General features: G+C 42.8%; 1 protein-coding gene across 2 annotated transcripts in view; it reads left to right on the top strand.

Moving 5' to 3' along the window:
• LOC141161742 (bile salt export pump-like) overlaps positions 1-12,594 on the top strand; it is a 151,975-nt gene that overhangs the window by 121,803 nt on the left and 17,578 nt on the right. For both annotated transcript variants that reach the window (XM_073647002.1, XM_073647003.1), the window contains 5 exons: positions 1,357-1,560; positions 2,542-2,783; positions 4,091-4,247; positions 5,060-5,257; positions 10,656-10,862. In XM_073647002.1, coding sequence (XP_073503103.1) covers positions 1,357-1,560; positions 2,542-2,783; positions 4,091-4,247; positions 5,060-5,257; positions 10,656-10,862 — 1,008 coding nt within the window. The remainder of the gene's footprint in view (positions 1-1,356; positions 1,561-2,541; positions 2,784-4,090; positions 4,248-5,059; positions 5,258-10,655; positions 10,863-12,594) is intronic.

Genomic DNA, 12,594 nt, shown 5'->3' on the forward strand with positions numbered 1-12,594 from the left:
CGGTCAAGGACCATAACCAAGAAGGCCCAGAGCTTAGGAGTGTAGCTCCACCGCAAAAGCATCCCAGGGGGATGCAGACAGAGCTGTATACGCCACCTGTCCTCGCTATTCTGGCCTAGTCAGAGGGATTCCGGCTGCAAGAGGGGTACCGGCCCCCGACATCTGACTTAGCTACTCTACGTCCTAGTCAGGGAAGCCCGGCAGGCCCTGAGGATCCCACCGGGTAACGGAAGGAGCGGAGCTGCCACCCGTACCCTTTTTCTGAGCGTAGTCCAGAGGGAGACCCGGCCTATCTGCACACACAGACAGGAAAGGACTCGGTCTGAAGTCTAGGAACACTCTGTTGCGGGGTCATGATTGAGCACTCGAATTCCTTGGAGGTTGTCGGACCCCCGTCTCTGGTGACCACAGAACTCCGCGAGGAGCAGGGAGAAGCCTTGCAGCTGTTCTCTCCACCGTGAGTAAAAAAAAACCTGGAAGTCTACCCCTATGGCCTCCGGACTCTTTATTTCTGCACTGCACCACGTAGCACCAGAACTCCTATACTACAACCCCCTCCATCCCTGTCTCTGCCCTGAGGCCCTGCTCCGCCTGTGGAGAGTAGTATCAATGACGGCTGCCACGACATCCCGCCTTAGAAGACTGCAGCAGCGCTGGTGGCCTTCACCAGGTACCACAGGTGGCATAGTCGATAGCAACCACTCAACCCGGATAGCCCATTACATCATCTGTTTTTGTGTGACGGCCCTGGGCACGGAGCGGGTCCAGGCCACGACTGTTCCCCCCAACATCTGACCCGGCTCCGAGTACCCCATTTCCCAGGGACGGCTGTGAGCGTCGCAGAGTTCCCAGAGATGCTTAGCACTTGTTGGCCCTTTTGCCTTCACTCTGCGGTCCAGCTCACCCCAAACCATCTCGATTGGGTTCAGGCTGGTGACTGTGGAGGCCAGGTCATCTGGCGTAGCACCCCATCACTCTCCTACTTGGTCAAATAGCCCTTACACAGCCTGGAGGTGTGTTTGGGGTCATTGGCTACTTTGAAGAACCTAGAATATAAGACATATTTTCAGTTGTTCCACACTTTTTTGTTAAGTATATAATTCCACATGTGATAATTAATAGTTTTGATGCCTTCAGTGTGAATGTACAATTTTCATAGTCAAGAAAATAGAGAAAAATCTTTAAATGAGAAGGTGTGTCCAAACTTTTAAACTTTTGGTCTGTACTGTATATACATAAGAGATAGACTAATGGAACGTGTCGTACTGATGATTTCCTAATGTAAACTAAGAAATGTAATCAATCAACTGTATGCTATAAATCATAATAATCATAATCATTTCCTATTAATTACAGGCTACTGGATCACAGATCGGCATGATTGTCAACTCTCTCACCAACATTGGTGTAGCTATCATCATTGCGTTCTACTTCAGCTGGAAGCTGAGTTTGGTGATCATGTGTTTCCTGCCTTTCCTGGCATTATCAGGAGCCCTGCAAGCTAGAATGCTTACTGGATTCGCTAACCAAGATAAACAAGCGATGGAAGCCGCCGGAAGGGTAAATCTACTTAAGCAAACAAAATTTTATTTTTAAGAGCTTGTGCACATGACCGTATTTTCAGTCTGAGTTCGATGTGACAAAACATTTATGGGGCTGTACACATGTTCAATTTTTGCTCGGTCGAAGGAAAAAATCTCTGTATACTCTAGTTGGATTCAATTATTGGATCACACTCTGCCATACAAGTCAATGAGTCCTTTGAAAAAAACTGGGCTGCCCTCAGATGACATCTGAGTGCAGTCCAATTTTTACGGACTGACAGAATGGAGGAAATGGAGGAATTCTTTTTTCATCTTCGAAGTTTGATCAGAGTGTGATAAACATAATTGGCCCAATTCTATCGTATGAGTGAAAATACGCTTGTGTGACCCTAGCCTAATAGTGATGAACAGTGAGACCATAACTAATTGAGGAATCCTAAGACAAACCTGGTAGACTTGATTTTAAGTCAATAGAATTCATCAAAAATCATGAGGATCCATTTAAGAGCAGATCCATCATAGCTGTGTTATGAATGGAAGCCATACTTCCAATATGAACAGCATCTTGAAGAGTTCTTTTTTTGCCCACCTATAACATGGTTTATAAAGATATCCCGATCCATTGTGTATTTGTAAAGCAGTGTGTGTGTTCGTACTACATAACATAAACTTTAGAATTTACCATTCACCGTTACATGACATTGTGATACTTAGCACCAAACTACATTACTGACTTAAACTTTCACTCCTTACATATGAGGGAAACTATTTGGCAACATTGATCCAGTGTTATGCCTATTCTAGGACCCGAGTGGGCAGAGCATGGTACAGGAATTCAAAAAACACCAATGAGAGACTTCCTGTGTCAAGCACCACGCCCAAAGGCCCTTCACTAGGCATATTCAACTTCAATGGAAGTGTCTCTTTAATACTTGAATGCAACAGGTATCCAAATAATGCAAATATAATGTTAATGTCTTAAAATATTTTTCTCCAGATTTCTAGTGAGGCTCTTGGAAACATTAGAACAATTGCTGGAATTGCCAAAGAAAAAAAATTTATAGAAATGTATGAAGAGCAGCTGGAGGAACCCTACCAATCAGCCATCAAAAAAGCCAATGTCTATGGATTGTGCTTCGGTTTTGCGCAGTGCATTGTTTTCATCGCCAATTCAGTCTCCTACAGATATGGAGGATACCTGGTAGAAGTGGAAAAACTACACTACAGCTTTGTGTTTAGGTATTACATAGCACTCACGTTTATTGCTCAGTTCAGTAAACTACGAAAGGTTCATCTCTACCTTCTGATGTCTATGTCCAGTGGTTCTCAAAGACTCCAAGACCAAAGAGGTGTTTACTAAGGGATGTTCGGGTGCCTGAGATTGGCTCAAGAGTTTTGCATTTAGTACAAATGCCTTTTTTCATTGAAAGGGAGAGTACATTTGTCCTAGTAATATCTCAATAACTACAAATAAGAGAACCGATTTGATGCAAATCAAATCCGTGTCGAATTTTCAACAATTAGCTGAACTCGGAAAATTGGAACAATTTGCAATTTGATTTGCGTGACCAATCTAATATGACTGCTGCCATTTTACACATGGCAGAAGACTGCATCAGCCAGAGAAAGCTTACAATAAACTCAGGCATGACCAGTCATGCTTCCTAAAAATGCCTTTCCGATATCACATCACATGGTATAGCACAGCTAATCGGGTGGGGCTATCAGAACCTGTATAAAAGCTGAGGCAAGGAATGCAGCAGTCATTTTGTAATACATCTATAAAGTGAGATGATATCAGTGCTCACAGTGATCCATAATTATATCAAAATAAAATAGGATTAATCAACATTAGCTCACATGCACCTTGATAGTTTTAAGTTGCTTGTTGTTTTACCTGACATACAAGTGTCCTGTTTTTTAATAGTCCATACACAGGGCTGTTTTTAACTGACTATATATAAACAAACCTTAATGGTGTTGTCCAACTTTAGGCTACAAATATGCAGTCACTTTATGTGACTGCAGACTTGTGAATCCTCACATCGCGCGCACTGTGCACTGTGAGGATTCTCCGTGCCGGGAGCGACGGGCGCATGACCGCCAGTATGTGATATGCATACATGCGGTCACATACCGAATAGACATGCTCAGTCTTGCTCAATGCAAGTGTATTGAGCGAGGCTGGACAAAGTCTAGTCAGAATGTAGCTGGAAGTGTGCAAATCGCATACATGAGGTGACATGACCGTCCACTCCTGGCACCAGAGAATCCCATAGATAATTATTGATACCCATCTACAGGATAAGTGATAAATATATGATTACTGGGAGTCCGGCTGATGAAACTAACACCTAATCATAAAAAGGAGATCCTAGATTCTCCTGTGTAAATGGAGTGGTAGTGTCCATGTGCGACCACCACTTCTGTAGACAGTGCATGGAGGGGTGGTCGCACATGTTCACTACTGCTCTAAACACAAAGAGGACATAGGTGCCATCTGTGCAATCAGTAAATCAATTTACCCTTATTTTATATAATTTCAGGGTGATATCTGCTATTGTGACCAGTGGGACTGCCTTGGGAAGAGCATCATCTTATACTCCAGACTATGCCAAAGCTAAAATATCCGCCGCCCGTTTCTTTAAATTGGTGGATCGTGTACCCAATATATGCGTCTATAAAGATGAAGGAGAAAAATGGGTAAGTGCCATTATTAGCTGCGTTATAAAGAAGGCACAGATTTGTCACAATATATGGATGAAAAGCATATTAATTATTCTTTTGACGTTTGGAATTTAAGGGAGCATTCAGTTTAAAAGTTTTTTTCCTAGTGAATAATTACAAAGGGAAACGTTGCCTTTAATGCTATAATCAGGATCGGTGCGGTCACATGCAGAATTCACACAGGTCTGCCCTGTGAAACAAAATTTTTAACACCGGGAACACCTAATTCTACGGTTCCAGCTTTCACATGACATTTACATTTTCAACACATTTTGAATCAGTATAATGTCGGGAACGTAAATCTGCAAATACTTTTTCCTGATCTCATGTGCATCATATTGTAAATACTTCATGACTCATGACATATTTTTCACACTGGTGTTGATGAGGTAGCGGGGTGGAGTGTGAGGCATCCGATTCATTAAAAGGTGCACGCCTCTTAATAAATCTGGCGAGGCGCGAAGTGTCACGTTCCTCCTCGCCACTGTAATAAAGGACTTTTGAAAGTATCATGTCCAAGACTCACTTTGAAGCCATGTTCACACGTTCAGTATTTAGTCAGTATTTTACATCAGTATTTATAAGCCAAAATCAGGAGTGGAACAATCAGAGGAAAAGTATAATAGAAACACGTCACCACTTCTGTATTTATCACCCACTCCTGGTTTTGGCTTACAAATACTGATGTAAAATACTGACCAAATACTGAACGTGTGAACGTGACCTAAATCTCGCAATCCGTTGGTTTTGTAAACACTCACAAAATGTAATTTGTATTCCTATTTCAGAATGACTTTAAAGGAAGCATTGACTTTATTGACTGCAAGTTCACGTACCCGACCCGTCCCGATATCCAGGTGCTGAATGGCCTCAATGTTTCGGTGAAGCCTGGACAGACGCTTGCATTTGTAGGAAGTAGTGGATGTGGAAAGAGTACCAGTGTGCAGCTTCTTGAGCGGTTTTATGACCCAGACAAGGGCAAAGTTGTACGTATTTCACTTTATTTGTATCTATAGGGATTGAAGAGCTCAATCTCAGTTTTTTTTTGTCTGGTTGATATAAAATAGTCAATTAAGCTCCATTTACATTTACAAGGGCCGATTACTATTCAGAACGAGCGCTGATCACCGGTATTAAAAGTCGATCAGTGATAGCTTGTCATCGATACAATGTGTATTGTCTCATCTCCTTTTATACAGATACATGTGCTGCAGACAAACAACGTAGAAAATGCGATCAGCTAACAAACAAGATTGATTGTTGACTAATCCCCTGTTAGGCTATGTGCCCACGATGCAGAAATGCTCCGGATTTTTTTTGAGCGTTTCTGCATCTCCCTGGCAGAAAAAACGCATGCGGATTGTACATGCGGATTGTACATGCGGATTGTACATGTGTTTTTCCTGCCAGGGACAAGCGGAAGTGAAGCGTTTTGCACATGCGATTTCGCATGCTGGTTGTCAAGCGCTTTCCAAGCGATTTTAGCATCACCTGGAAAGTGCTTGACAACTTGGTCACACTATATAAATCCATGCAACCGGCATGGATTTTATATAGTGTGACCAAGTTAGTTAAAAAAAAGAATAAAAATGGTAAAAAATAAAAAAAAACATATACTCATCTTCCAATGGACCCCGGTCTCCTTATCTCATGCGTTCGGTCTTCCCGGTGTCTCGCAGTTGTGTAAGAGGACCTTCCATGACGTCATTTAGTCATGTGACAGGTCACTCGACCGCCGACGTCAGCGGTCGCGTGACCCATCACATGACTAAATAACGTCATAGCAGGTCCTTTTAGACCATCGCGAGCTGCCGGGGAGCCAGGACGCATCAGATAAGGAGACCGAGGGCCATCAGAAGGTGCGTATAATGTATATTTTTTATTTTAATTCTTTTTTTTTACAGGTTCTATGGTACCCGGGTCCGGAGGAGAGTCTCCTCTTCTCCAGACCCTCGTACCATCCGCACATTGAATCACTTAATATCTGCATGTTATCCGCATGTGCACATGTAGTGATGCGGATATTAAGCGATTCAATGCAAGTCAATGGCGGCGAAAACGCCGCGATTACGAAAAATAATTGGCAATGTTGCGGATTTTTCTGCAATGATAATCCGCAGCGGAAATTTCCGCAGCATGTGCACAGCACATGCGGATTATCATTGGGGAACATGGCAGGCCTTCTACCGAGCGTTTTTTTAGCGTTTCTGCAGCAGAATTGCCGCTGCGGAAACGCTTAAAAAAAGCATAGTGGGCACACAGCCTAAAAGGGCCTTTACTGACCTGTTCCTTGACAAGGCCTGTGTATGCAGCTATGATATATCCAGGGCATCTATGCATAAATATAGCACTTAAAAATTGCAAAAATTAGTAATTAGAATTTAAATTTAATTAAATTCTGGACTTGAACTAAAATTTTCCTCGAATGATCACCCTCTTGGTGCCAAAGTGTAATCTCCACTAGTTTATCATCATCTCAGGGCATGAAGTCGAGTTTCCCATAGGTTGGTCATCCTTTCCTTATCGGTTCAGGTCCTGAGAAGATGATCATCTAGGGGAATCTTACATAAAATGGTTTTCTTTTTTGGCTATTTCTGGTCCGTCTTGACCAAATCAGATGCTCCAAGAAGACTCATACGGGGTCATGCGACTTTCATCTACATGGAGGCTATGCTAATCTTCTCAGTTGCTGTAGCACTGTAACCACTTGCTGGGCCAAGAGAAATCTGGCCGTTTCATCAGCATACATGGCACTAAAACTTGTAGCTGCAATCACTAAGTTGTCACGCAAGCAGGAGGCGCACATGGTTCGTGGACCCACTGTGCCATGGGCCCGGTTTTTCCTAGAAGGGGCGTATCTAAGTGACTACCTGGTGTTCACTGGAGCTCCTGATGGTGGAGTCAGGCTTGAGCTGCAGGTAGCAGCCAGATACCATTCCTAGGCAGTCCACGATCCTGTGGATGATGACCACAGGGGTCAGTTTTGCGGACACGGACTCGGGCTCCATTCAGACTAGAATCATAGAATCATAGAATCATAGAATGGTAGAGTTGGAAGGGACCTCCTGGGTCATCTGGTCCAACCCCCTGCTCAAAGCAGGTTTCACTAAATCATCTCAGACAGATGTCTGTCCAGCCTCTGTTTGAAGACGTCCATTGAAGGGGAACTCACCACCTCTCGTGGCAGCCTGTTCCACTCATTAATCACCCTAACTGTCAAAAAGTTTTTTCTAATATCTAATCTGTGTCTCCTCCCATTTAGTTTCATCCCATTGCTTCTAGTCTTTCCTTGTGCAAATGAGAATAAAGATGATCCTTCTACAATGTGACAGCCCTTGACATATTTGTATACAGCTATTAAGTCTCCTCTCAGTCTTCTTTTTTGCAAGCTAAACATTCCCAAATCCTGCAACCGTTCCTCATAGGACATGGTTTGCAGACCAGTCACCATTCTGGTCGCTCTTCTCTGAACTTGCTCCAGTTTATCTATGTCTTTTTTAAAATGTGGTGCCCAAAACTGTACACAGTATTCCAGATGAGGTCTGACCAAAGAGGAGTAAAGACCGATAATGACTTCACGTGATCTAGACTGTATGCTTCTGTTAATACATCCCAGAATTGTATTTGCCTTTTTTGCTGCTGCATCACACTGTTGACTCATGTTCAGTCTATGATCTATTAGTATACCTAAGTCTTTTTCACATGTACTGTTGCTTAGCTCTATTCCTCCCATTCTGTATATGCTTTTTTCATTTTTATTGCCCAGATGTAGTACTTTGCATTTTTCCCTGTTAAAAACCATTCTGTTGGTTGCTGCCCACTGCTCCAGTTTATTTAGGTCTTTTTGAATCCTCTCTCTCTCTTCTCTAGTATTAGCTATCCCTCCTAGCTTTGTGTCATCAGCAAATTTAATCAGTTTACCCTCAATTCCTTCATCTAAATCATTGATAAAGATGTTGAACAATACAGGTCCCAGGACGGAGCCCTGTGGTACCCCACTTGAGACATTCATCCAGCTGGATGTGAAGCCATTTACAACCACCCTTTGAGTCCGATCACTAAGCCAGTTATGAATCCACCTAACAGTTGCCTGGTCCATTGCATACTTGGTCATTTTTTCAATAAGGATGGTGTGAGATACTTTGTCAAATGCTTTGCTGAAGTCAAGATATACTATATCTACAGCATTTCCCTGATCCACCCAGTCAGTGATTCTGTCATAGAAGAAAATTAAGTTAGTCTGACATGACTTGTTAGTTACAAACCCATGCTGACTCTGGTTAATCACTTCATTCTTATCCAGGTACTTACATACATGTTGTTTAATAATTTGTTCAAAGATCTTTCCTGGTATAGAAGTCAGACTCACCGGCCTATAGTTCCCTGGGTCCACCTCTTCAGGCAGGGCGAATACTGACATGGAATCACAGACAGGGCTGGATTAGGAAACTGATATAGCAGTCCGGACAACGCAGAATGCAGGGATAGGTACCATTTCAGACACACGGGTCTTGGGAAGTGGTTCAGCTTTAGAGTTCAGGTACTGCCAATCCGGTTTCTGGTACGGGCCCTGGCAACACAAGGACCAGGGGTTCGGGTTCAGGGCCAGGCCGCACAAGGACCAGAGGTTTTCGTTCAAGCCTTGGCCGCACAAGTACCAGGGATTCGGGTTCAGGGCCTGGCCGCACAAGGACCAGGGGACCTAACAACTCACTAGTAGCACCCCAACTCACTAATGACACAACGTTGCTTCGAAACCTCCCTATTGTGGAGGGTGCCTTATATACAGGATGCCTCCCAACTAGTGATGAGCAAGTATGTTTTGTTAACCCTTTCGCCGAGTATGCTCAGCCGAGCACCGAGTATTTATAGCGTGCTCGGTGATATGTTTGAATCACTCCCATGTGCATGATTTGCGACGGTTTGACAGCTTTGATACATGTGAGGACTGTGTAAGAAGCAGACATTCCTCACATGTATCAAAGCTGTCAAACATATCACCGAGCACGCTATAAATACTCGGTGCTCGCCCGAGTATACTCGACGAAAGGGTTAACAAAACATACTCGCTCATCACTACTCCCAACCATTGTCTGGGGGCATCTTTTGCAGGTGCACGAGCTGCCCCTTTAAAAACAGGGGATCACACGTGCTCCATCGGGAAGTGTGGCATGCACAGACAGCAGGAAGCAGGCAGCATGCTGAGGACCACGCCGGGCTGTGAGTATTTCGGCGTCACTGCATGGAGGATGAAGGAAAGTCTTGCGGGACGCCGGCATTATCGCTACATAAGTTATATTGTTTTTGAAGTTTTGCAACAATTTTCAGTGTTCACTTTTTTGCTCAACATCATGGTCAATAATCTCTAATTTGCTACCTGCAGGTTTAACACATCAATAAATCACTTGCACGGTCACATCTAGAATATGGGATCCAGTTTTGGGCTCCACATTTTAAAAAGGATATTCAGAAGTTAGAGTCAGTTCAAAGGCGGCAACTAGATTATTACAAGGGATGGAAGGGATCTCATATGATGGGAGGTTGGAAATGTTGGGCTTGTTTAGCTTAGAAAATAGATGCCTCAGTGGAGATATCATTGATATGTATAAATACACGTGTGGTCAGTACAAAGGACTAGCACATGACTTATTCCTTCCAAAGACCATATTAAGGACTAGAAAGCATGCATTATGGGTGGAAGAAGGGCGATTCCGGCAGCTAAACAGGAAAGGGTTCTTTACAGTCAGAGCAGTCAGACTGTGGAATGACGACCACAAGAGGTAGCAATGGCCGACACTATAACTGCTTTTATGAAAGGGCCGGATGATTTCCTCAGTACACAGAACATTGTGGGTAATAGATAAATTAAGTGACAAAAAATATTTAATTGGTGGAGGAAGGTTGAACATGATGAACCTAGGTCTTTTTTCAATCTATGTAACTATGTAATGTATGCATAATGTGTATGGTTGCACCAAAAGCTGTTTACAGTTCACGTTTCAGGACTTTAATTTGGATTTTTTTACTCTTTAAAATGGATAAATACATAAAAACGGAATCCTAGGATATTAAAGATGGTAACTTTGATTTACAACAATATAATACAACTGTGTGATGGACGTTCTATTTGTCAAGTGAAAGAAGATCTTGTCATCTGTAGAAATAATTATGTATTTTTTATATACATTTTTGTAAAAAAAAAAATGAGCATATAATTCACACTTCTAGCAAAGTCTATGTGACTAGTCATAAAGGATTTTATTTATCCAATATAATTTTGCTGATGCGACCCGTTGTATTACAAACTTGTGTAGAATAAAGGCTCCCTTGGGTCTGGTATTGTTCTCACTGCAGATGTTTTCTTTATGTCTTTTTTTTGCACAGATGATAGACGAGCATAACTCCAAGAACATCAATGTTTCATTTCTACGATCCCAAATAGGAATTGTGTCTCAGGAGCCGGTGCTGTTTGACTGCAGTATTGCCGAAAACATCAAGTATGGTGATAACTCCAAGAAACTGACTATGGACCAAGTCATAGAGGCGGCAAAGAAAGCACAGCTACACGACTTTGTTATGGGCCTACCAGACGTGAGTATCTTCCTAACAGCATTCTGCTGATCATTATAGGTTACATTTACCTACATATATAACATTATGGTAAAAGAGTATTATGTTGGATGATGGAACCTCCCTTTTTAGGTGGAAGACTGTTTTTTTAGGAAAAATGAAACAGAGGACATCTACAAGAACTCCTCTTCATGTCAAGATGATTAGGATTAGGTGGACTACTGCATATAATTCCTTATGTTATTTATACACAGCAGTATTTTATATTACTCACCTCCTATACTTAGACATTGCAGAAAAAAAATAATATGGGCCACAAGCAAAAGAAAACTAATGTGTGTCACATGCAGAAAAAAGTGATATGGGACAGAAAAAAAACTAATGTGGGCAGTGGACATAAAACTAATGTGGGCCACAAGCAGAAGAAAACTAATTTGTGCCACATGCAGAAAAAAAGTAATAGGGACACAAGCAGAAAAAAAACTAATGTGGGCAGTGGAGAGAGGGAAACTAATATGGGCCACAAGCAAAAGAAAATTAATATGGGCCACAGGCAGAAGAAAACTAATGTGGGCAGCAGGCAGAAGAAAACTAATGTGGGCAACAAGCAGAAGAAAACTAATGTGGGCCACAGAAAGAGGAAAACTAATGTGGGCCACAGGCAAAAGAAAACTAATGTGTGACACAGGCAGAAGAAAACAAATGTGGGACACAGGCAGAAGAAAACTAATGTGGGACACAGGCAGAAGAAAACTAATGTGTACCACATGCAGAAAAAAAGATAATGTGGGCGACAAGCAGCGGAAAACTAATGTGGGCACCATGCAAAAGAAAACTAATGTGGGACACAGGCAAAAGAAAACTAATGTAGGCCACAGGCAGAAAAAAACTAATGTGGGCCACAGGCAAAAGAAAACTAATATGGGACAGAGACAGAAGAAAACTAATGTGGGCCACAGGCAGAAGAAAACTAATGTGGGCGACAGGCAGAAGAAAACGAATCGGTACCACGGCAAGAAGAAAACTAACGCTAGGTTCAGATAGGGGCGAGACCGGTTACATGAATTCTTTGGAATCCTGGAGGAACCGTTACTCGGTGCGATGATAGACCGTGTGCTGCAGCTTCTCTCAGGCACATAGGGGTATTGATCCTCAGGCACAGACACAATAGGTTGTTTCACTTGCTGACCAGACACACTTGACAAGAGTCCTCATAAAGGGTAGAACAGTAGCATTTAATAAGAAGTCGCACAGCCAGTGCAAGTTAAGTCTTATCAGCAACAGGCTCCAGTGACAAACAGTACAGTTTTATTAGCAGCACAACAGTTCACAGTCTTCCCAGTAGTACAGAACAGCACAGTTCTAATGCAAAGGCACATTAATGAACACAGCATTCTTTACAGCACAGTGAGATGGAGGGGGGGGGGTTTGTTGAGGGAGATGATCCCTGTGACACCATTTCTTTCAGTCCTTATCTTTCTGCCTGACAATACTCTGCACTGCTAGTTCAGTAACTCTACCTGACCTGTGCTTAGCTTCAATCCTGACTTGAATCCTTTTCACTTGCAGGGGCGCTTCTGTGAGATACAGAACACACACACCACCTTTCTCTTCGGCTCCAGACAGACAGTAAACAACTTCCCCACTATCCCCCTGGGGCTCTGCTAAAACCCTCCTTGTCTCCTGTGACTGTGTTAAGCCCTCTAGTTGCTGGATGCTTCTGGAGTACAATACTTCCTGTCACCTGTGCTTG

The sequence above is a fragment of the Phyllobates terribilis genome, unplaced genomic scaffold (assembly GCF_046119375.1).
Source record: "Phyllobates terribilis strain yellow unplaced genomic scaffold, ASM4611937v1 Scaffold_9__5_contigs__length_417890890, whole genome shotgun sequence".
Taxonomy (NCBI): Eukaryota; Metazoa; Chordata; class Amphibia; order Anura; family Dendrobatidae; genus Phyllobates; species Phyllobates terribilis.